The 26,225-nt window shown below is 47.3% G+C and overlaps 1 protein-coding gene across 4 annotated transcripts in view; it reads left to right on the forward strand.

The window, feature by feature from the left end:
• The window catches only part of PDE4A (phosphodiesterase 4A), a 584,907-nt gene that overhangs the window by 212,630 nt on the left and 346,052 nt on the right, over positions 1-26,225 (forward strand). For 3 of the 4 annotated variants that reach the window (XM_083185101.1, XM_083185100.1, XM_083185108.1), the window contains one exon: positions 4,240-4,469. In XM_083185101.1, coding sequence (XP_083041227.1) covers positions 4,240-4,469 — 230 coding nt within the window. The remainder of the gene's footprint in view (positions 1-4,239; positions 4,470-26,225) is intronic. The other variant, XM_083185103.1, reaches the window with a different exon arrangement.

Raw genomic sequence — 26,225 nt, forward strand, 5'->3', positions numbered from 1 at the left:
CTGCTTTAAGATATTGATTCAATATTCTTTCTTTATTCTGGGAGCAATGCGGTAAGCATGAGGGGCCCTCATATGATAGTCGCAAGTTACTATAGGAAAGTTGGCAGGATGGGGAGGTAGTACCCTGAGGAAGACAGCAATGGTGAAACTGTTAAGAACCATCAATTGCAACAACCTATGCAATAGTGCACCATCGATGCTTTCACTGATCTATGGTCATCCCTGGTCTTTTGGTCAGTGGCTGTGGGCGGTGACTTTGCGGGTCATTTTGGGTGGAGATCTAGGTTCTGTGTCCTGGCATATAAGCAGCTCTACCTGGCATAATGTGTATAAGTGTCTCTACCTGGAATTATGTGTATAAGTGTGTCTACCTGGCATAATGTGTATAAGTGTCTCTACCTGGCATAATGTGTATTAGTAGCTCTACCTGGCATAATGTGTAGAAGTGTCTCTACCTGGCATAATGTGTATTAGCAGCTCTACCTGGCATAATGTGTATAATGAGTCACTCACTCCCAGCTGCTCCATAGAGTACCAGGGGTCTCTCCAGCTGCAAACAAACTTGCAGTGGCTGACTAGGGGGTGCCCAGAAAATGGCCCCAACATGCCTGAGTATTTCTAGCCACCCTCGTATCCACCCGCAAACGCTGACTACCGGTCACTTACTTGCAAATACATCCCCTGTGCATGCTCTGTCACTAATCAAGCATGGGCACATGCTCAGGAGCAGAAAACCGCATCTAACATCGTCTTTGGGTGCACTTGTGAATCAGGCCCTTTATCCCTTTAAGAAAGTACCTAGTGTACATGCGATCATTGTTATGTGGCTATGTGGGCAGCATCTGGGCTCCTGACTGTGCTTTTGTAATTAAATAATAGTGAGCACAAAGGATTGGCCTTTTACTTAAACAAGTACTTCATTTTCCACCTCAGTGAGTGTTTCTGTATTCCCGTAACTTGCTTCTAATTAAACTTCAATCACCGCACAAGTCATTCTGAGTGGAGCACCGGCGATAGCGCTCTACAGAGGACAGACACAATTACTGGCTGGTACGGCTTTATCACCAGCATTCTATATACCGTGTCTGCCGCGATTCAGTCCACTGCTGACGCAACGTAAGCCGAGCAGGCAGATGTAGGATCTGATGTGTGGGAAATGTATAAAGCCCGGGCTGGACCTCAGCTCACTCTCATAGCTATTCATTACAACAACTAAGCAGGCAAATAGAATGATAATGTTCACATACAGATCTGTGACATTCAGGTGCCTCGGGCAACTTCAATACCACCCCACCCCACACCTCCCCCCAACAATGTAAGGAACATGCACTAAGCTTCAAAAAGTGATAAAATGGAGAGCGATAAACAGCCAACCAATTGGGATTGGGTGCAGCAAAGTACAAAATTCAAATAGGGGAGAAATACCAACTGCCAGTGAATTAATTTGGAATGGAAGTTGATAGCAGTGGGTGTGGCATCCCTATTTGAACTTTGGACGGCGCTGTAGTCCCTCCTCTGGAGCCGCAACTGATTTTAACCCTACCCCGAACAACCCATCCTGCAGCCTAACTTTAACCCTCCCCTACCTCTTCTGATAATCCTAACCCAAATCCCAGTATTTACCTTTGGGATCTTCTGGGATTCTGACCATGATTCCTTTCTTAGTATTCTGGCTGATAGGATCCATTCTGACGGATTCTGAACGCATCCTGAGCTTGCTTGAAAAAAAGGTCACAATATTCATTTTTGGGAATTTCTGCTTTTGGTTTAGTGTATTGAACTTTCAATTAAAAAGCAAACACTTTGGTTCAAGTTTATTTGATTTGTTAGAGCGAGCAAAAAGACTGGTGGAATTTTCAGGGAATGCAAAGACTCAGCTGACACAAAAGGCAGATAAGTCGAACGCAGCATGGACATCTTGAGAAGTCAATGTTGCGATCGATTGTGGAGTGATCAGATCTCGCCGCACAGAAGAGCACTGCTCAGGTATGGAAAGTAGGCAGGGCTTGCTCAATCCATCGCATGGTAGTGCACAAGAGGAACGCTCAATCTGAATAGTATGCATAGTTTTGCACTTGAGAAATCACATCCGCGCTAGAACTTCCGCCTCTAAATCAGCCAATGTACTGGAGCATCCTCTCCTTTCCTCTATTCTTCTATCCCTCTCCCAACACATGTCCACACTTCCCTCTCTTAATATTAGAACTATGAAAGATGGGCAGGTTCTGATTAGAGATAGCCCAAATCACATGACAGTTGTTGACAGTTGATAGCCAATAAGATCCTGCTTTGAAATCAGAGTAAACCAGAACCTGCACATCTCTAGTTACTCTGATTTCATATCAGGATCTTATTGGCTATCAGCTGTCATGTGATTTGGGATAACCAATAAGATCCTGATTTGAAATCAGAGTAAATCAGAACCTGCACATCTCTAATTAGAACCCAACTATACATATTACCATACCTTTTATTTCTCCCCGCAGTGATGCTTCATTAAAGGAAATCATGGCTGCACCGATTAATCCTCTGCTATTATCTTACCAATGTATGATTTTGATGAACTTTAAAAATTTTATTTCTTTTTTTAAAGTATTGATAACTCCAATTTCTGGCTATGCTTTCAAGCCGGGAATATCCATAACACTGTATATTATATATACTGTATGTAATTTCCTGTACATAGTTCCTGTAACTTGGTGTATGCATTCTTCTATGGTGACTATGTTATATGGTTTAGTATGTGGTAGTAGCAAGGTTGGAGATGACTATGCTTTCGCAGTACCTAATGCATGAGCGTACACATCTAGGCCCTGATTGTAATTGGATCGTTCCCCGCGTGTACGCATGGGGTCCCATGTTGAAGCACTGCACATGCACTTAATCGGTTATGCGCATGTGCGGGACTTCTGTGTGGGCGCCTTCGATGACCTGCACAGTCCGCGTGGTGTTAGCATAGGGGAGGCAAAGGCGGGGTGGAATCGGGTGTTGGGACATGGGAACGCTCAGCATTTCATGGGCATCTTCATGAAGACAGTGGCCATTCCCATGGGAATGTGGGCAGGGCGCAGTGTGCCAGGGGTAGGCAGCTGACGTCACATGTCTGCCTTGTCTTTGTCCCGGCACCCTCAAATATAAGTCAGTCTCCACTGACATATTTGCGAGCCCTGGAGAAATCATTCGATCAGCGCCATCAAATGAGTTCTCCTGGTGCGGGAACATGCGAGGGGATGTGTTTTTGGGGCGGGGCGGCATGGCGGGCACTCTGGGACTGGGTCTGCCCAGCTTACCGAGTCAACCTAGAATCAGGCCCTTAATGTGGAGTTTTAATATATAATTTATTTGGTACTTGTTTCCTATCTGGGCGCCCACGATTTTGATCGTAGGCATCGCAAGCAAAAAAATCGCGTCGGTCGCGTCGCGTGCTGACAAAAAAACGCATGCGATGCGACCGACGCGATTACCGCGATTTTACATAGGGAACAATGTTAAATGGCCCACAGACCCCAAATACCCACCCTGAAGTGTGAAATGCCCCCCCCCCCAATTGTTAACGCCACCCCACGATCAACGTCAACCTGAAGCGTGCCCACGAGGGGCGGCGGTACGCGTCCTCCGACCTTTTCATACCCCTACTATCCACTAGGGCGTGGAGTGAGAATAGAATAGTGTGGCGAGCGCAGCGAGCCACCGAGCCCGAAGCGTGGCGAGCGGACGCGGACACCTCTGAAGCCCACAAGGGGATGTGGATACCTGTGAAGGTATCCGCGTCCCCTCGCGGGGCTCGCTGCGCTTGCCACGCTTCGGGCTCGGTGGCTCGCTGCGCTCGCCACACTATTCTATTCTCACTCCACGCCCTAGTGGATAGTAGGGGTATGAAAAGGTCGGAGGACGCGTACCGCCGCCCCTTGCGGGCTCGCTGCGCTGTTGACGTTGATCGTGGAGTGGCGTTAACAATTGGGGGGGGGGGGCATTTAACATTGTTCCCTATGTGAAATCGGGTCAATTGGGACATTTAACATTGTTCCCTATGTAAAATCGCGGTAATCGCGTCGGTCGCATAGCATGTCATTATAATGGCATGCGATGTACACGCGATGCCCGCGATGGGCGCCCAGATAGGAAACAAGTACCATTTATTTTATAAATATGGATGCCAGGCACGAGATCATTGCTTTTAGTGAGAGATCTTGGAATCCTCCTCAGCTCACCTTAAATAACCATGTTCTTCCCTTTCAGCAGAAATCCAGAGACGAATCAGGAAGGTACAGCAGATCCTACACCTCATCTAGCACCCTGGGTACTGATCTCCGCAGGGGACGGAGGAGACTCTCCTCTACCCTCCAGGTCCCACCATGGAGACCCGGCGAGAGGGCTCGCTCTCCCGACTATGACAGCATGCAGAGACCAACCACCCTCCCATTGCGGATTCCCCCTCGGATCTCCATCACTCACGTTAATTCTGACAGGTAGGGGACTAATGTCAGCTTTCATTTTATATTATTACTCAATCAGAATGACTGTGGAGGTCTTCTTGTACTCGTACACAACTTTGTCTACTGTGTTCTAGCTTTTTATCAAATAGAAAAAGAAATACATTGGTGTAATTTTGGTTCTTGAACAACAGGAGACTTTATATTGTAATGTACAGTAGCTGATAAGCATGACTGGGTAATATATGCAGGTGAATCATGGCCATTGTGTAGCTCCTTGGATGAGGCCATTCACACAGTGGGCAAATCAACTGTGATCCAGCTGATTGGCTTGTGATCTGTGAAGATGGCACCACTTCCTGTGCAATAATAGCCAACCGAATTGGGTTGTCCAAAAGATGCATTGGTTCTGTTTCCGGCAGGAAGTAATGGGGTCGACCAGTCACAGAGCTGTATACTGTGCCCATGGCATGCTCACACGCTGTACAATATGTGCCTTTCACGCTTGATGCTTTTTTCTAAATGCTTGTGTTGCCTGAAGAGCTGACGGTCCAGTGCACTCCATACTGTTGTTGAGGTTTCCTGTACCTCCTGTAGGCCTGGTATGGCAGCCTGAGTTAGCGGCATTACACATGAGGTGAATTTGTGATTTTTTATTCCAATCTCCATGTCTCTGCATCGGCAGTGGGGCAGATATATTGCTGTAATACACATCCCATACATTACATGAGGTGGGCCACTGGCAAGAGCGACAACACACTGACTAATCTGCAGCGCAGTGGATATGGTGGGCAGAATAAGTACATGCTATACACTAGGCTGGGGGCTCGAATGCTGGTTCCACCTGGTGTCGTGAGGTTTCATCAGATTTATTAGGCCTGCTGAAATGATAAAGTGGCCAATGGTAACACACCAGCCAATCATCTCCTAGCTACAGGTTGAGTTTGAAAAATGACTTGAGCTGATTGGCTGGTGTGTTACCGTTGGCCACTTTATCACATCACCAGGCTTAATAACTCTGCCCCTGAGTATATTGCGGGCACCTCAATAAGATGACAAGGACTATGATGCTGTGTGAGGCTATTTTACAATACAACCGCTCCAAAGCCATCTTCCTGGGGGCTGTGGTTGCTGGAATATCATATCATGTGGCTTGCTGAAATGCAGCATTGCTTATTCTTCCCTTAGCAATTGCTTCTTCACAATGGACTCCTTTAACTAGCCTACAAAGCTCACAAACCCTCTTCTCGCTCTGCTCCTCCTCCTCCTCCATTATCATCTCTTCCCAGCCCCACTTGTTGTAGGACCTCTCACCAAGCTGCTCCTACACCCTGTAATGCATTCCTATGCTCAGACTATCCCGATCCTCCCAGCATACATATATGCCCTTAAATCTTATCTCTTCTTTCAACCATTCCACCTTTACTCCATAACCATTAGTCTCCGCACGGTCCAGACACCACAGAAGAGGATACGGGATACTGTACACCTTCAAACAAGCAAAGCCCTGTAACCCAAGCAACCAGACAGATTCTCTCATTATCTAGCCTGCTCTCAGCTGATGAGAACTAATGGCTATCTGGTTGCTGTAGGGGAAAGGTATGCCTGCTTGTAAATTTATAATTAGATCTCTTCATTATTTTATGAAGATGCAGCTTCAACAGTTATGTAGCAACGTGGAACATGTCTAATAGCATAATACAAGCAAGGCTTCTCCAAATACCATTTGTTCGGGAAAAAGTCCCAAACATCTCAATAAAATGGGAAAAGTAGGAAATTTACTACAGTATATGTCTTGAAAGTAGGGATGGCCATCGGTGCAGACGCCATCGATGGTTGCCATCGATGGCAATTCTGCACCCAGCCATTGATAGTGGCAAACTATTTGATGGATAACCATCAATAGTTCTAGCTATCGATGGTCATCCATTATATGTGACAATGGCCCGTGGGCCAATCAGTACTCATGGGCGGGACTTCCGGGTGTTGGGGGTGGAGATATGCTCCGTGATCCAGGCACCTTGAGAAAAAAAAAGGAAACATTGTTTCTCCTTTGCCATCGAAACTATCTGGTACTCCCACATCAATGGCAAAAGTATTTGACATCGGCCACAAACCATCGATGATTTGAAAACATTGATGGTCGATGGCCATCCCTACTGGAAAGGGATAATATAGATGGTGTTGTCTAATAGATTCGTATGGGCTTATCTCATTCTGCCCAGACAGCAGCCAATGTGTGATACAACACGCACATTGGGCCTGATTCAGAGTTGATCTCAAGAGCAAAATCTTTCTCAAATAGGAAAAACCATGTGCACTGCAGTCGGGGCAGATGCAACTTGTACAGAGAGAATTAGATTTGGGTGAGGAGCATTCACACTCAAATCTAATTTGCAGTGCAAATATAAGCAGCCAGTATTTACCCTGCACAGAAAAAAATAACATCCCCAATTCTAATTCTCTCTGCACATGTTACATCTGCCCCGCATGCAGTGCAGCATGTTTTTTTTCCCATTTTAGAAATTTTGCTATTGCAATCAACTCTGAATCAGGCCCATTATCTGGTGCTAGTGCAGAAGGAATCCCAGATCATGGGTTTATGACCCAACTCAGAAGAGCTGTCCTTGCAATATTAATCAGAATTTTTGGTGCATACTGGCATTGTTAACACGATTCAGAGCCATAAGGAAGGTAGTGCAGAAGTTGCAGCCACCCCGATGGATACGTACCAGTTCTTCGATGGGCACTGTGTCATCTCCTCCTTGGTCTCGCATCTTTGACTCCAAGGCAGCGGCTCCACCCACCTTTACAGCATTTGGGGCGCTGGTTATGGCCGTTCACATGGTGAAGCACACTGGGTAATTCAGCATGAGGCGGGGGGTGGGGAGGTGGCTGCCACCCTTCATTTAGCCGGTGCTGCCTGATCCCTAGGTAGGGCTGGTGTCTGGCTTGCCGGCACCCTAGGCATAACTTCAACATAGTGCCCCCCAAACCCACACTGCCACCAATACCCACTTTCCAGCCCCTCAAATGAAGAGTGTGTGGGAGATGGACCCTAGGTAGCTGCGTAAGGGTAGAGGCGATCCTCCCCTAGATACACTATTGATATCAAAGATGGCTTTAACAGAACTGAAAAATATATATTTTTATATATGTTTAAAAATAAGTAGAAATGTGTCTGGAATGGTTAGACTGTTATACATACACGGGGATGAGCGTGAGCTTAATAAACTGGCTGCGTAATGTTTGATGTTAGCGAGTGATGAAAGTGGGGACTTAGTTTAAGAATAGTTACCGTGTTTAAATTAGGCATGTCCAAAGTACGGCCCTCCAGCTGTGGAGAAACTACAAGTCCCATCATGCCTTGCCACAGTTTTGCTATTAGGGAATGCTAAAACTTTGGCAAGGCATGCTGGGATGTGTAGTTTCACAACAGCTGGAGGGCCACAGTTTGGACATCGCTGGCTTAGAGGAAGAATGTTCATATGCAGCATACTGCAGGTTCACTTACACTTCCTGGAATGGCCGGGAGTCTCCCGAAAATTGAGTCCCCCTCCCGGACCCCCCGGAAAGGTGGGCAACCCTCCCGGATTCAGGGGACCCCCACTGTGCCCTCGATCGCGGCCGTCTTACCCGACGTCGGCATTTAAATGCCGCAACCCGTGGGTCTCAGAGGAGGGGGCTGAGTTAAAATGTCACAATTGCGTCATTTTAGCCCCGCCCCCTCCACAGAGATCCGTGAATTCAGCTATTTTGCATCCTAGGGGCGGGGCTTAATGATGCCACGCTCAAGCCCCGCCCCCAGAACTGCTGCTGAAAGTCTCCTCTCTGGGCTTCCGGAGAGGAGATTCTTAAAGTCGGCAACCCTGGTATACTGTATACAAATACGAGTTTACAATAGCACACTGAGATATAACACAGGGACACATCATGTGCCAGTCAATAGTCTCATTTCACCTCTTCTGTTTACTATCATTCTGCGCTCAATACTCATTAATGTTACCCATCATGGGCTAGTCCATATCATTAACAGTAAAGCACGGAACTCACCAGCCCCAGGCCTATTTGCAATTGATTTGCAAGCACACTGCGTTAAACACATGCTTTCTGTGCAAATGCCGACAGATCATTAACACTCTTACAGCACAGGGAAATAGCGTCGGCATTTAGCTCCGAACCTGGCAAGAAAACATCATTAAGATGGAATAAAGCACACTAGCGTGTACGGAGGATATCTCTGCTCTCCCCGCACAGCTTAGCATAAGTAGGGAGCAGCCACCAGTGCGATGGTGTAATTTTGCTACAGTCAGATGGAGGCTAATTGCATTTCATTAGGTATATTATGTGATTATATTAACCTGGACTGATCTCCGTTTGCGGAATGATATTCATTTGATATAGCCACAAAGCTGCAGAAGAAACTTCTTACTTTCAAATTATTCGGTTCAGATGGGACCCGAAGGAGAGAAACCAGCTCTGCACAATATTGCCCCCAGTGTGGAACGCTGTTCCCTGTGGCACTGTTAACACGAATCATTGTAGATGGGACTGGCATTCGGGAACACAGCCCACGGGGTCTGTCCTGCGGCCGTCTCTTGTGTGTATGTAAAGAAGGCCTTCTTGTCTTGTATTAATAATTCCAAAATATGCATCCTAAATATATAAACTAGTATAGGTTCCTCTGTATTTAGCTTGAAAAGTGATAAAATAGTGATAAACCAACAACCAATCAGCTCCTAACGTTCATTTTTCAAGCACAACCTGTGACATGGTAGTTTGCAGCTGATTGGCTGGTGGTTTATCACTCTCTATTTTATCACTTTTCAAGCTTTATACATCTGGCCCGGAGAGAGATAAAAGTGGGAAGAGATAAAAAGCCGATTAGCTTCTAAGTGTCATTTTACAGGCTGTTTGAAAAATTACAGTAGCTGATTGGCTGCTGCTGTATGTTTTCTTATTTGATTGTCACCTGTCTGTTTCTGCACCTTTGGTATATTGTGTGTTCGGTTGGCAATGGCTGGAGCAGGGCAAAGCTGTGTCCTCTGCCTAATGTATTCTAGCTGCAGTAATGCCACACTTGCTTACATTGCTGAACTGCTGGGAGGCTGCATAATTTGGGGAGAGTCTCCAATTGCCTGGAAAACTGATCAACTCTCCTGCAATCTGCTGGTTGCTAAAGTGGCCTACCTAGACCTCCCACTCCATGAACCTGAACCTCCCACTCCGTGAAACTAGACCTCCCACTCCGTGAACCTGAACCTCCCACTCCGTGAAACTAGACCTCCCACTCCGTGAACCTGAACCTCCCACTCCGTGAAACTAGACCTCCCACTCCGTGAACCTAGACCTCCCACTCCGTGAAACTAGACCTCCCACTCCGTGAAACTAGACCTCCCACTCCGTGAAACTAGACCTCCCACTCCGTGAACCTGGACCTCCCACTCCGTGAACCTGGACCTCCCACTCCGTGAACCTAGACCTCCCACTCCGTGAAACTAGACCTCCCACTCCGTGAAACTGGACCTCCCACTCCGTGAACCTGGACCTCCCACTCCGTGAACCTAGACCTCCCACTCCATGAAACTAGACCTCCCACTCCGTGAAACTAGACCTCCCACTCCGTGAAACTAGACCTCCCACTCCGTGAAACTAGACCTCCCACTCTGTGAACCTGGACCTCCCACTCCGTGAACCTGGACCTCCCACTCCGTGAACCTGGACCTCCCACTCCGTGAACCTAGACCTCCCACTCCGTGAACCTAGACCTCCCACTCCGTGAACCTGGACCTCCCACTCCGTGAACCTGGACCTCCCACTCCGTGAAACTAGACCTCCCACTCCGTGAAACTGGACCTCCCACTCCGTGAACCTAGACCTCCCACTCCGTGAACCTGGACCTCCCACTCCGTGAACCTGGACCTCCCACTCCGTGAACCTGGACCTCCCACACCGTGAACCTGGACCTCCCACTCCGTGAACCTGGACCTCCCACACAGTGAACCTGGACCTCCCACACCGTGAACCTGGACCTCCCACACCGTGAACCTGGACCTCCCACTCCATGAACCTGGACCTCCCACTCCATTAACCTGGACCTCCCACTCCATTAACCTGGACATCCCACTCCATTAACCTGGACATCCCACTCCATGAAACTGGACCTCCCACTCTATGGGGTATATTTACTAAGATGGGATGTTGCTGTGGGCAACCAATCACAATATAGGGATGGCCATCGGAGGGTTAACAATTGATGGTCACCATCGATTGTGCCATTGATGGAGAACCTTGAGAGGAAAAAATCCTCTGCGGGGCTTCATTGGTGCCTGTGGTGCAGAGCTATGCTCCTTGTCTCAGCACATTGTAAAATACACAATCATCAGATCATTCTGTACCATCGATGGTGGGAAACCATCTGGTTCTCCTCTATCAAATGTAAAAGTATTTTACATGGGCTATAAACCATCAATGATTATGAATCGTCTATGGCCATCCCTGATCAGATATTAGTCATGCTCATCACCAGGGCAAAAGCTAGCTAAGCTGCAGGGAGTGCAGAGAGTGCAATTAGGCGGCATTGCCAGTGGAGCAGATGGCAGCGGAGCACTTTAGCTTGGCATAATAATAACTGTCATGATAAATCCCATCCTGGGCTGCTGTCAAAAAAGGCTGACACTGCAGTGTACAGTATGCACAAGCTGGCAACAGACAGGAAGTCAGCTGTGTGCAGGAAAATAGCTCCCTCCACTACCTTTGTATCAAATATCTCCAGTGGTGGTAAATTCTCCTGAAGCTCCATTATATTAGCCTGCTTGTGTATGAGGTTGAGTGGTGGTCCTTTAAATATCCATGATCCTTTGTGAAACCTCCATCTCCATCCCTGTTACCTTTCCACCAACTTTCGGCTGCCTGAGACTGGCTGCGTCATCATCAGCCTGTGGGTTCCAGCTGCTGCCAGATGACAGATGCTGCTGCCGACATTAGATACATTCCACTGATGACGCAGACCATTCTTGTTATGTAGCCAGCTCCCCTAAGCTCAGACTCACATACTGATATATTTCTTGCACAACCGCATGAATCTCCCAAAAAACATGCTCTTAAATGAATGAATGATGGAACTTTAATTTATTTTTCATGTAATATCAGTGGCGGTATTTACGTATGGGCTGCAGTTCCCCCCCAGGTAAAATCTGCCACTGTTCTCTGCCTAAGTGAAGCCAGATGCAGTCTGTGAGACTGCTCTGGCTTCACTGTGACTGGCAGTGACTTCCTATTGGACGTCCGACCTGCCAGTCACCCAAGGCAATCCCATTGGGAGGTGTTCCCTCCCTCCAGGATGCATCTATTTGGGCTGCTGAGCGGCAACCCATAAAAACTGGGTTCTACTCATGGGCAGTACAAGGACGATACTATGCATGCCCCGGTCCCCAGACCCTGAAAATGCCTCTGTGGCCCATAGGGGATACGGTCATTGGGTCAACAGCATGATGGTCGACATGAGTCTAGGTCAACGTGCAGGAAGGTTGACCGGGTCATAAATTAGACAGGGTCATTAGGTCGACATAGGTTAGGTCAAAAAGGTCGACATGGGTTTAAAAAAAAAAATTTAGCCGACATGTGCCGACGGGTGGTATTTCATGCCCTACCATCCACTAGGGCGTGGTGGGAGAACAAAATAGTGTGTCGAGCATAGCGAGGCACTGTGCCTGAAGAATGACGAGCGGAAGCGGTGCTATGTTTCAGTGTCCATGTCGACTGAGTCGACATTCGGGACAAAACAAATGTGAAAAACCCCAAGTCGACCTTTTGACTGTCGACCTTTTGACTGTCGACCTTTTGACTGTCGACCTTTTGACTGTCGACCTTTTGACCCTGTCGACCTTTTGACCCTGTCGACCTTTTGACCCTGTCGACCTAATGACCCTGTCGACCTAATGACCCTGTCGACCTAGAATCATGTCAGCCTAATGACTGTTGACCAACATTTTAGTGCCTAATGATCCATACCCGCCCATAGAGGCTGCGGACCAGCGCATGCGCAGTTCCGAAGAAGCTACTGCACATACGCCGTCCCCGCAGCGAGGACCAAGACCGGCAGTGTGGAGCAGCAGCGGTGGGGACCGGGACCAGGAGAATGGCGGCAGTGGTGGAGGCGGCAGCAGTAGTCAGAAGGGCCTAATGACCAGTTTGCCTCTGGCTGGAGGAAAGGGGGTGATTTATCACTTCACTAGGCCTAACTCATAAGATGTGTGCACGAGTGAGCCAGCTGGGTGATCTTACTGCCATCGGGGGGGGGGGGGGACCCATAAATGTAAAGGTTTCAAGCCCTGTACAGTCAAAGAGATAGGATGTCCTAACTAGCCACACCCACAATCCACTGGTCCTCGAGTGATGTCGCTAATCTGCTAGATCTCTCCTATTTCCTCGGTGAGACTTTTAGGGACTATGGGAGTATCAGAACATTAAATGTAAGATAAGATTTTCTATAGAAGTACATTTTAATGCTCAATTATGTTTAATTGTATTTAAAAAAAAATAATGTTAATAGTTTTCTTTTATGCACTAACCCACTCCTTCCATTAAAGCAAAGCCGTACATCCCCTCCACCGAAAAAGAGATTGCCGCTCTTCGCTGCATGTGGGCATTGTTACACCCAGGCAATAGTCATAGTACTTCTTTATTTTGAAATAGACTCTCCTGGGGTCCCCCCGCCACCTCCCGAGTCCTCATTAATTTCAGCTAACAAGACACTGTTATATCCTGCACTTGACGTTTTCATAGACAACAACCCACAGTTTGCCCATTCCCACTGCGTTCTTTCTGTATTACTATATTTTACAGGCTCCGCAGTAGATTGCAGAACATTTCTTAGTTCGCCAAAAAGGTGTTTTTTTTTTTTTCCGTAAGAAGAAATTAAAACGGGTAATAAAGAACTCACTTCTGTTATTTGCACAACGTTAATTGCATGCGGGCTGTAAAACCCAAGAAGATTGAACGTATTATGAAGCAATCAGGATGTTTTGAGACTTTATATGGAATAAACAGAAAGTCTGAATAAACCCATTCATATAACGGGATGGAGTGGTGTTTATAATCAGAGTGCGCTGTGTGTCTGACCTCACACGTGGATTTATCAAGTAATATTTTACTTGTCTTCTCAAAACAGTTTCTCGTTTTGCCGGTTATGTTTATACAGTAACACAAAGCAAGGGTATGTATAGTATAAAGCAAATGATGGAATGTAGATGGGCACCCACATTGTCTTGTGCTTTTCATGTAGGTCTTTAAATAAAGTTTTATGAAACTTTCTGGATTCTTTAGTGATGGGCCGCCCTAAGGCCACATGCAAATTCTGGCAGAACAATCTTTGTCCTGCCCCCTGTACTATGAAATGGGTGGGATTACGGGGGGTCCAGAAGACTACCCCGAAAATGTGTGTCACCTAAATACCAACCAATTAGGTATAAGTGAACATCATTAGCGTTTGAAGTCTTTGAATTCATGTATAATTCCTTCTATATCTTTAAATACATTATATAATATATACACATCTGTATAATAGTTTCTTGAGGTCTGTCCCATATCTAACAACCTCCTTTTTTCTCCCCTCCTCCTCCCCCCCCCCCCCCCCTCTCCTTTACATACCCTCCAATATCTGAAGAGCAAACACCGGTACAAATCCAGGAAGGGGGCGTGGCCAAGAGTAAGGGGTGGCCACACACCGTTTCCTATACTTAAAATGGGCAGTCGGAGACCCCAAAAAAGGTACAGGCCATAAAAAACGGTACTGTACCTGCCAAAAATGTACAGTTGGAGGGTGGGCCTTTACAAACCATCTTTAAGTGTTTTATATGCTTATGAGTATACTAACTGCATCTTTACCTCCCAACTGTCCCGTTTTTCGAGGGACCGTCCTTGGTTTTTGGAACGGTTCCGCCCCCCCGCCCGGGGCTGGCAGTGGGGGGGGGGGGAGGACACAGTTGGGAGTCCCCCCGGCCTGAAGGGAGTACGTTGTGTGCATTCAGCGACGCAGAGGGCGAAAAACGGGGGCATGGCCTGATGGTGCCCTCATTTGCATATGCCACGCCCTCATTTGCACAGACCAAGCCCCTTTTCGGGTGTGCAGGCGACTCTGCTGCACAAGTGTCGCTCTTCGATAGATGAAGAAGTTGGGAGGTGTGTGTTATCTTTAATAATTCTGTTGACTCCCACTTTGTTCGTTTTAATGCTTGAATCAGATTGGTTGGCATGGGAAACATCACCTCTTTTCATTTTTAGAATTGTAAATTTACCCCTAAATCTCAATAAAGAATTACCACCCTCTTATGCAAGGCTGCTTTCTCTAAAGGACAGGGCAGCCAGGGTTCTTGACCAACTGTCTGATTTATAAATGCACCACACCACACCAGTTCCTTATGGGACCATTATCCCTTCATGGGAGGTAGGGCAGAAATTCCCTTGCATTGGTCTAGGCTCTGCCTAATGAGGAGGGCTCTGTGTTAGAGGAAAGGAGTTCCACCACCTCTCCAGGACCACTTTAAGCCCCACCCATACCAGATAATGAAGCTGGTACAAGACACAGGCACTGCCGGCCGTCGGAATACTGCGCTGGCTGCTCTGCAGTATGACTCAAACCCACCTTCCAAGTGCCTAACCTTTCACTCTCTCTGCAGCCTAAACCTAACCCCTCACCCCTGCATAGCCCTATCCCTCCCCAATATACTTAAACTCGGCAGTAGGGATTCCGGCAGTGGCACCCTCGGACTCCATCATCGGTCAGGATGCCAACGTCGTTATACTGCACTGTGGCATCCCCATCGGCAGGATGCTGAGCGCCTCCCTCTCAGGGTTCTTCTAGTCTTATAAAACAGAATTGGCATATTGTTTGTCAACCACCTTTAAACAGCTTCAAAGGGGTTGTTGTAGTGATGTTTGGAGCGGGTGACAAGGGAGCATCAAGGGGGTACTGTGAGCACAGCTGTCGCAGGCTCAGCCAATCTGACCAATAGGGAAGGGCCCGGGCCATTCATTCCGCCCACCACACCCCCAAATGCCTCTGCTGCACTGCACAAGCTGAGTCCCACTGCTACCAGAGCACAGGCTTCTCCTTCACCTTACAGGCGCTGGTGGCCATTTAAAAGGCGGCACCGTCTGGTGAGTGAGACAATCAGAGATTGCGTACCAACAGCCTCTGATCGGCTGGTGGGCCGCGAGACCCGATTGGCTTACAAGTCGGTGCAATATTTTAAATGGCCGCCAGCGTCCCGAGGTAGAGGAGAAAACTGCACTCCGGGAGCAGTGGGATTCAGCTGGGGCAGTGCAGTGGAAGAGGGATCCTGCACTTCGCTTTGCCACCCCCCTTAAGTGACCAGCAGAGCCGGGCAGTAAGTAAAGGGGGGGGGGACGACTAAAAATCAGTCCCGATCCCCACAATTTTTAGTGACAGCCCGGAGGGGGCAGGTTTTTTAAGCTTGGTGAAGTGATAAAGTGTCTTGTACTTAATCACGAGCCAATCAGCTCCTAGCTGTCCAGATACAGGCTGAAAAATTACAGGAGCTGATTGGCCAGTGATAATGTACCAGCCACATTTTCACTTCACTTAATAAATCTGCCCCAACGGGTCTCGTCTGTCCTAATGCCTGCATCATCTGCACCACTGTCTTATATTGTCAGAATGTTGGGAGATATTCTGACCTGTTGACCAGACTGCTGCATCAGGAGCTGTGTGGTCTGTTATTTTGGCTGCCAGCTGTGGTCGGGGAAAGCTTCCAAAAAAAAAAGATTACAAAGGAGAGCTGGGCTGGCCGGCCCCTGACCAAACAGAGCTGGCTGTAGTTTCCTTCCTGGGTATAAGTTGAATTCTCCTGAATTTTGCTTCAAGTGAGCAGAGCAGGTCTTTTAAAGAGCCTGGGTAAGTGTGATTTTCTTGACATCGGTATAGAGGACTGCCAACAGCTAGGAGCAAACAGTCATTTTTGTACTTGTTAATTGAACGAGTGACACCGCAGAAGCACTGTGCTGGGATAAGCTGGCAGAGACTGAACAGCAAGTTCTAATAATCCATGTGTTCTTTGTTGGGAATCCGGATCCCTCACTGGCTCAAAAAGCATTTAGCCAAAACCTGGTTTAGCGGTTCTGGAGGGACAGGTCACAGGTGTCAGAGGTCGCGCCATAGCAGCTTCTCCATTTCCAGTGATGTCTGGCACATGTATGATCAACAATCTACGTAAGACACAAACCAACTGCCATTGTGGCTTACATGGAAGTAGGGACTATGCAATCAATAAGTATGGCCATGATTTAGTCATATTGGCTACCTGATTTATTGGATATCGAGACTATCAGGACAGGGCTGGTGTTTATATCTGCTTTGAATTTAGCGCCTGAATCAGACTCGATCGCAGATCTGTGGAAATCATTTTTCAGCGATTTTCACAGATCTGTGCATGCACGCACATCATCACAGTTAAAGTTCCAATAGGGGGCTGGCGTTATGCCATAGTGTTTTCTTGGAGCGGCACAGAAATTGCAGGCATTTCACGGACGCTCCAAGGGTGAGCCAAGGCATCCTAAACATGGGAGAGGGCAGCCAGCTCCATGAGGCAGACAGCAAGGCTGCCAATGTGATGGAAAAGGGTGGGGGCGGAGCTATGAGGGTAACCGGTTGTTTGGGGGGTGTGGCCAGCATGAGCATACCATCGTGGCCACACCCCCAGCTGTGCAATGTTGGAGTTACAGGCATTGCACAGCAGTGGGTGGGGCTACAATGGTGTGGTTCACGTAATTTTTCCCACCGAGGATGGGGGGGGGGTCATGGGAGACTGGTGGCAATGTGGGGGACTTTCCCTCCTTTCTGGGGGGTCTGGAGACGGACCCGATTTCCCAGCCATTCCGGAAGGGTAAGCAAATCTGTCTATATGACATGTGCAGTGCGGAAAATTGTAACATCAGTCCTCAAAACGCTCTTGTGTGGGAAAAAAAAAGAGTATTATCATTGATCTGTACATAAGTGCCAACGTTTTCACAGCTGAAGCCTCAATTTACCAGAGCCACATTCCCAATATACACATCTCATTACAGCAAATAAACAGGACGGCTGGCAGATTCAGATTCCGTGTGATATATACAGTGCCAATTGTCTGTATTACCAAACTACGAGATCCTCTACATGTAGAACATCATTTCGTCCCCGCAGTGGGTCTTACATCTCCTGATGTTTGCCCAAAGACTCCGGGATTATAAAGTCTGGTTAAATCGAAGCCTGTTCCATCCCATATAACACACAGGAGCCTCTTATTGTTTACGATTTTTGTGTTTCTATATTTTTTATTTTTCAGATTTGGACGACACTGAAAATAACCTCACAATTTGGCAGCCACTAAGCGCCACACTGGAGGCTCTTACAACCTGCTAATACAGAACTAGGCCAAAAAATCAGTGTATAAATATATTATAGCGGCTCATTCTAGAACAGTGAGAGCCCGCAGCCAGACTGCCCACACTACGCGGCCCCCAATAATCACAGGGCACCATTTGTCACTGTAGACTTTGTGCACGTTGATCTTTTGTGTCAACCTATTGACCGCCTACCTAGCCATTACATACAATGTGAACAATAATGACCATTCCCGAGCGACAAATCATTTGCATCTAATGGAGCTGCCCAGTGTGTATGCTCTATCACGCTGGCCGTGTGTTGCTTCTCCTGATCTTTGGAACATGCAGGAAGATGTGTGTGTATTGGTAACCACAGCATACTTCTGGAAGTGGCCACTGACGTTATCATTTGCAAGATTGCACAGGGTATATGCACTATATCTGGGGTAGCCAACCCTAGTCCTCGAGAGCTACCAACAGTGCATGTTTTGCAGGTCTCCTCACAGAATCACAAGTGAGCTAATTAGCTCCACCTGCAGATCTTTTAAAATGTGTCAGTGATTAATGAGTGCAGCAGCTAGGTTGTGTGGAAAATGTGCACTGTTGGTAGCTCTCGAGGGCTAGGGTTGGCTACCACTGCACTATATCATTTCTCCGGGAGTCTCATGTATAGGTCCCAGCTTAACCTCCAGCCAGTTCTCAGACTGGAGGGTTACCCCACTATATTATTATTATCCAAACGCAATGTTCCTCATCTCTCAGGGAGGGACTAAAGGTAAGGCAGCTATGAGCTCTGTGATAGTCACACACTGCCTGGTGCTGGGTGTGGGCTGCACTGTGACCAATAATAGTGCAAACCAAAGCATATGAGAGAGGCAACTATCACATCTGCCTCACGGGGGGGGGGGGGGGGGGATGCATGGATTAATGCAAGGTCAGGTGACCTATCCAAGAAATAGGGATGGCCATCAAAAGCCCACTATCAAATGATGGCTGGGCTTCTGCCACCAAATATTTGTATGCGATGGTAACTGACCATCGCATCAAGAAAAAAAAAAATCATATGATTGGGGCGTGTGCAAAAACCTTTCTGTGGCGTGGCTGGCTGTGGATGGAACTGGAGAGGCACCATCACAACACCATCAACTATTTACTATTCGATGTTGTTAACATTGGAATGCTGCCATCGATAAAATACTACCACGAGAACAAAAACATTGATGGTTGAGAACCATCCCGATGTGATGTCCATCCCTACCAAGAAGTCCCACAGCATTCAGCCAAGAGCTGCCAACATGAAGATGGCTAAAATGCAGGGGATCATGCTGGTGATGGGCAAGGGGGGCAAAGGGCTGGTCCACTTTCCTCCTGTGGACAACATATCCCCCTGTCACAGGGAGGAAGCAGACAGTGCTTCTGCAGAAGTTCTGCTACATGATTTAACGTGTTTATAGTGGGCAACTCTTCCCTGTGGGCACTGCATAGCCTCCTGTACCGATTTAGCCGATACAGTATCAGCTAAAACCCTCTGTACTGATTTTACCGGTTTTAGTCTTTTAGCCGCAGCGCTTCACAGGCGCCTACTCCCTTCACCTCTTCCGATTCCACTGGCTGCTCCCCGGGGGCGTGAGGGGGAGCCACCGAATAGGAATACAACTCCTGAGGTGCACCACGGAGGCACATGCCGGGCCAGCCTCCCCCTGCTCAGGGATAGACTGTGGTGGGTTGAACGTCATTGTGATGTGACGATAGGCTGTGAATAATGGACCTTATTTGGATTGACTTGCAAGGCTGCGAAATTCATCCATCAGACGCTGCCCTCCGCCCGCAGTGTCTCCCCCCCCCCCCCCCTCTCGCACGTAGTACCCCCCGCACGGCTGCTAATGGATGATTTACATAATCATCCATTCACAGGCGGGGAGAAATTATTCGATGGTCGCTGACCACCAAATGATTTCTCCCACGCGCGCAGTTCAGAGAGACCTATATAGTCTCTCTAAACTGCGGGCGCTCAGCTGCCCACCCCCCCGCATGTCCGTCACAGCCTCATTAGCCTGAGAATGCCCAGCATGGAAACGCCCATGGAACGCTGCGTCCCATATGCTAATGGAGCTGCCCGGATCCCCCCACCCTTCTCCACCCCCCTGCTCGGGGTGTGGGGTGCGTGCACCCGGCGAACCGAAAGGCAGAAACACGCCTGCGCATGCGCAGAGACAAAACATCAGTCTTCAGTGCGAATGCACAGAGGACCGAATCAATCTGAATAAGGCCCAATGTGCAGGGACAATGAAGCACAGCACAGCCTAGCTATTCCACAATAAACATGGCTCTAGATAATGACAACCCCCATGAAATAACTTCCAGATCAAACATGCATCATTTCCCTCATTCCAATCACGTGACCTTCCAATAGATCATTTTGAATTGGTCCTGGAATACCAACCCAGGGCACCCCTACTGGTGCTCTAAGGGAACCCAGGGTGCCACAGCACACAGTTTGGGAACCACTGAGCTAATGAGAAGCATCAGTAGTAGCTTCTGTCATTATGATCCACATCCACGACCTCTCTCCTCTACCTAATATACAGGCCACCGATCTCTCTCCTCTACCTAATATACAGGCCACCGACCTCTCTCCTCTACCTAATATACAGGCCACCGATCTCTCTCCTCTACCTAATATACAGGCCACCGACCTCTCTCCTCTACCTAATATGCAGGCCACCGACCTCTCTCCTCTACCTAATATACAGGCCACCGACCTCTCTCCTCTACCTAATATACAGGCCACCGACCTCTCTCCTCTACCTAATATACAGGCCACCGACCTCTCTCCTCTACCTAATATGCAGGCCACCGACCTCTCTCCTCTACCTAATATACAGGCCACCGACCTCTCTCCTCTCCTTAATACACAGACCTCAGGCCACACTGACCTCTCCACTTCATTTAATACACTGTCACCAGGGCAAAAACACGACTTGTTGTATACAAAACGCAGACATCTGTTCTATCACCTTTCTCAAAGGACCACAAATATAGATATTATTTATTTTCGGCTTTGTCTGACTGTTCTTTAATAGTGGCCATAAAGAAGACCTATGTTCCGATCATCGGTGGCAATATGGAGGAGTTAATAGAAAGGACATCATGTGGACAATTTTATGAGCACAATAAAGGCTTTTAAAGGAGTTTCTAAATTACCGACTCTCACCGTCCTGACTGAAATGTCAAAGCAATAAACAGAAAATTATTTGTCTACATCTTCAAATGGAAAACCAACAATAATCTAATCACATCCCCGATGCAGGACAAGCAGTCATATACAGCAATGCTAGGGGGGATTAGGGAAGGGTACACAAAGGAGTGCAGGAGGTAAAAAGCAAATGTTCTCTGTTTTACGGTGGAGGCCACATGTGGAAGCAAACATGATCAGCTACAGAAAGTTGCTCCCGAAAAAAAAATCACTTCTTTCTGGGCCAAGACCATATATCTTCATTGGTCTGGTTGTTTGTGTGTCCGGTTACAGACACCCTTGTACCAATTAGGATGAAACAAACAGGAGGCTGACCAGTTGGCTCCTGGCCAGACTTTAGAGGGGTTGAGGTCCTGATTGAACCTCATGGTGGAATGCTCCTGAAGGAACTTTGACCCAGGGATCCTGTTCTGGGCCTTCCACTGGATGGATCTGGAAGAAAACTTTACGGAGTGGTACCATTGGATCCCAGAAGACATGCTAAGACCCAACACTAATAACAAGTTAAGTTCACACTGTCGGTGCTCTACCAGAAAACACCCTAGACTCAGATCTCTGCTGCAAGGATATTGACCTCAGGCCGAAAAGGGTGAAAATTATACCATCATATCAGATGAGGATCCAAACAATGTCATCAAAATAAAAATTTATACTTGTCCCAAGTGTGGCCAGCTACTGAAGACCATGGATGTGGCCACGCTGAAATCTGTTAGAAAGCAGTGCGTTTTACTCTATGCATTCGTGTTGGGCACTAGGACCTAAAGTCCGCAGACAGGTGCAACCTCCCACTGTACAGACTGTATACATCAGGCATTCCCAACCACAGTCCTCAAGGCACACCAACAGGGCAGGTTTTAGTGATATCCAGGCTTCAGCCAGGGCAGCCGAGAGGGGGGGGGGGGGAGCGGGTACTAATTACCCGGGCCCAGGCTTGCTGGAGGGGCCCCGCAGGGGCCCTGGTCCGACCCCTCCCTCCCCCCTCTGTCCTTCCCGGGTAGCAACAGCAGCACACACTTCTACAGCATGTGCTGTGCTGACAGCAGGCTCAGCATGAGTGTCTCACTGACAGCGTGAGAGGTCATGCTGAGCCTGCTGTCAGCACATGCTGTAGGTGTGTGCTGCTGCTGAGATTACAGTTTTTAGAGTTTTCTTTCACCCTCCTCTAAACATTTTGGGGGCGTGGGCTAAGAGTGGGAGGTGCCTGCGCTGCCAACACTTAGGCCACGCCCCCAAAATTTTACCGGGGCCCGGCATTCCTCTCGGCTGCCATGGCTTCAGCACAAATGGTTTAATCAGAATCACTCAGGTACTAATTAAGTCACCTGTGCTCAAGCCTGGATATCACTAAAACCTGCCCTGTTGGTGTGCCTTGAGGACCGTGGTTGGGAATGCCTGGTATACAGTGATGCAGTACTGTGTGGAAACACAGTACTTAGCTCATGTTATCCTGTGTTTGGTACCACCACTTACTGCTGCTAAACTGTACATTGCCGCTGTGTTCCTGCATTACTGTTCTTGTTGTTAGTGCTATTAACCATTAAGTCGTCTATACATTTTTTGAGTTTATACCTTAATAAAACCTTAAGCTAGCTTATCTAAAATAAAACCCGCTGACACAAATAACAACTCGGACACCATAGCGTTAGATTTAATAGGTCATAGTTATTTATTGTTTGGTATGACCCTTCTTCGTAAAAGGGCTGGCAATAAGGCGCCACATGATGTCCACCTCTAGTCACACAACATGACGGTGACTTAAACGCTCCAACTATTAATATGGCGGTGATTGAGACGCCCCATCTGATTAAAGCACAACCTAACACTGGGAAGTCTCACCACCCCTTATCTGGCCGGTGTGGGCCCTCCCATGGAGGAATGCCCAATTTGTGTCCCCCCCCCTGCAAAGGCAGGACACACCCACCATCTTTCAAGGGGCAGTGGCTCCCAACACCCTCTTATGCCACAAGGGACCGATGGACCGTGGTGCCGTACCGCCTAGTTTAAAGAAATGGTAAATGTGCCGAAATCAATTTGGATGCCTAAAAGGCAACGGGATGTGAGTGGGGCTGAAACTTCTGAAAGAGTAAGGAACTGCTCCAGGATCCTGCCTATATGCCCCTCACCTAAGCTCACTCCCCATTTCTCCCATCATAGGCTACCAGAAAAAACTACACTGTAACCAAACTAGATACAACTAGCGGTCATCGGTACTTTTCATGGCGCCCGAGGGGACGCGGATTACAGCGCTTGCCACACTATATAAAATCAACTCCATGCATAGTGGATAGTGGGGTTATGAACAGGTAAAATATTGCATCGGATCGCATCAATATATCGACCAATATCGCATCCGATATATCGGGCACCGTGAAACTAAACAAGTACCTCAATATCTACTGCAAACCCAAACATGTCATCCTCTTAACTACGCTCTGGCTTAGGCAGCCCTCGCTTAATCTAAACCCAGCATTCTGATTAAGGACTGTCTAAAGACATGAGGGAGATTGCTAGACTAATGAGGGAGAGAGGGAGATTGCTGCTATTTCAGGGAGTTTCCTGCAGAATGCAGGAGGGAATGCAACTGTGATGTGCACCCTCCTGTGATCACCAGCGTAATAGGATATATATATATATATATATATATATATATATATATATATATATATATATATATATATATATATATATATATATATATATATATATATACAGGTTATGGGCCCAGACACTAAAGCCCACCTTGTGTGAAGAAAACGGAAAGCTACGGTATTTTGCTCAGCACAGACCGCAAAAATTACTTGGCTGCTACAAGCATGTTTTTCACCAACCTGAGATATTCAGAGCACTAAAGCCATGTGGAAGTTTGTTATGAAGATGCAGCTAAAGCTGACAAAACAACAGCATCAATAATCCAGGTGAGAATCTAAATCCTGATGAGGTGGATATAGCCCTGAGCACCACAGGCTTACACCTTTGCCATAATTCTCAGGAAAGTGTCAGCAGATGACCTGTATATGCCAGCATGTGGAATCAGGGCATGCAGAGATAGGAATGAGTACATTGACAAGGTGTTTTCCATATCGCAGCAATTGACTGTCCTCCGCATGCGCGGCCTATCGATAATCATCCGGCCTGCTTATTGAAGACGATTGCCCCCCCCCATGTCTAAGCCACCAACAGAAAGACCAATAGCTCTGCAGCCTGTCTGCCAATGGTGAGATGCGCTGTAGTAGTGCAGGACAGAATACATTAGGATAAAGGATGTCCTACTGCACCTGTAATAGGGAGTACTGCATTATCCGACATCTGATCTGCATATCTGGCCTGTTTCCCAGTTCTGACAGAACAAGTGACAAAGGTTTCAATACCTTCAATAATTAATGTCTGAGGCACAGAATAACTAATTTTAGGTCAATACAGAAATGACAAAAGTCAGCGTTGACAAATGCAATATTGCTGTATAAACAACTATTTCAGCCTTGTTTAACTTCCCAGCAAGGGCGGCCAGAGATGTTATTGCTGGGAGTACATTATATTTCAGTCATTCACCATCAGACCTGACAACTTTGTTTGCAGAGAAATCATTGGGAATAATAGGTGACATTGGCATAGCTTCTAGATATCTTCTATAACCTCACCTGCCTGTAGTACTTTGTCCAGAGTGCTGAGATCATATATTAATAAACGCAAAGGCACAAAGCAATTTAACAATCTTACCTGACTCAAAAACTTACCTGTGGCAAAAACTACCATACAGTAGCTCTTGCTCCAAGGCAGCTGCTGTAATAAGTTGCGGCCCCAGCCGATGTGTACCCAGCGCATACATCCCTACTGTCCCAATTGTGATGGTGCAATAGTGTCAATTGTGTGAAACTACTCCTACATTGGAGGTAACGCCCCCTTTTTTAGTCAAGAGTCCCGAGTCTACCGGCTTGGGACCCGGCATCGGCACACACACTTGCCGATTTCGGCAGTGGCGGAGAAGGGGCCATAATGCATTCCACAGCATAGCCCTCGCTTGCTATGTTCTCCATCATGCTGGGTGTGCAGGCGACAGAGGATGCCACTGATGACGGAAACTAAGTAAATACCGGACCCGGACAAGACCCCGGTACGCCAGACCTGATATTAAACTCGGCGTTCCGGAGCTTCTAGTGTCCTGTCCGGGAGGTGTCCCATCCGGGGGACAAGGGTAAGGGGAGATTACAGCCTACCCTTATGGTCCAGACCATTCCGGTTTTTGCTACATGCCCGAACCATACAGGGAGGCTTTATTCTCCTATCACAGGCAGCCCCCGGACAGGACCCCCCCCCAGATCGGAAACTACACGCTCTGGAATGCAGAGTTTGATGTTCAGTCCGGCATTCTGGGGTCTTGTCCGGGTCCGGTTTTTACCCATACCCCTGATGATGAGCGAGCATCAGCAGTGGCATATAGCATAGACATGAGACAATATTAAGATTTTGTCATTCTGACCTGTTGAAATCGCTAAATTGTTGAGCATATCATCTAATGTGTAAAGCAGCTTAACATCTATACTCTTACCAGAAGGTTTAACCTACACTGTGAGTACTGGTGAAGTGGTGAAAGGTTCAAGGGTTCTATTTCTAGAGCAAAAAAAAGACCTGTTTTGCTGAAACCACAGATTTTCTCTGTTTTGTTCTTTACACAGAGCGGGTTACCGGGGTGAAGTTCCTGACTTCTCCAGTGGTGCCCCCCTCCATATCTGCATCTAATCACTGAAGTGTTCCCGAGCAACTTGACTCCGGGCTCCTTCTAGAGAGGTGGGGGAAAAATATGAGTTGAATTACACACAGTGGGACAGATTTACTAAGCTTCAAAAAGTGATATATTGGAGAGAGATAAAGAATCAGTCAATCAACTCCTAACTGTCATTTTCAACCTGTCTGTTATATGGCAGTTAGTAGCAGTTTGTCTGGTACTTTATCTCGGTCCACTTTATGTATCTCAAAAGCTTAGAAAATAGATCCCATATGGTAATTTGTATCAAAGAGCTAATAAGTGCTCTTTAATTTGTGCATATTTCTTCAGATCACCCCTTTTATACTAAGCTAATTAACAGTGTTTAAAATGGGGAAGATTTGACAACAAGTTATATCTTTGTATTATCACTTATTATTAATGATACAAG

This window comes from Crinia signifera, chromosome 4, assembly GCF_055691185.1.
Source record: "Crinia signifera chromosome 4, ASM5569118v1, whole genome shotgun sequence".
Taxonomy (NCBI): Eukaryota; Metazoa; Chordata; class Amphibia; order Anura; family Myobatrachidae; genus Crinia; species Crinia signifera.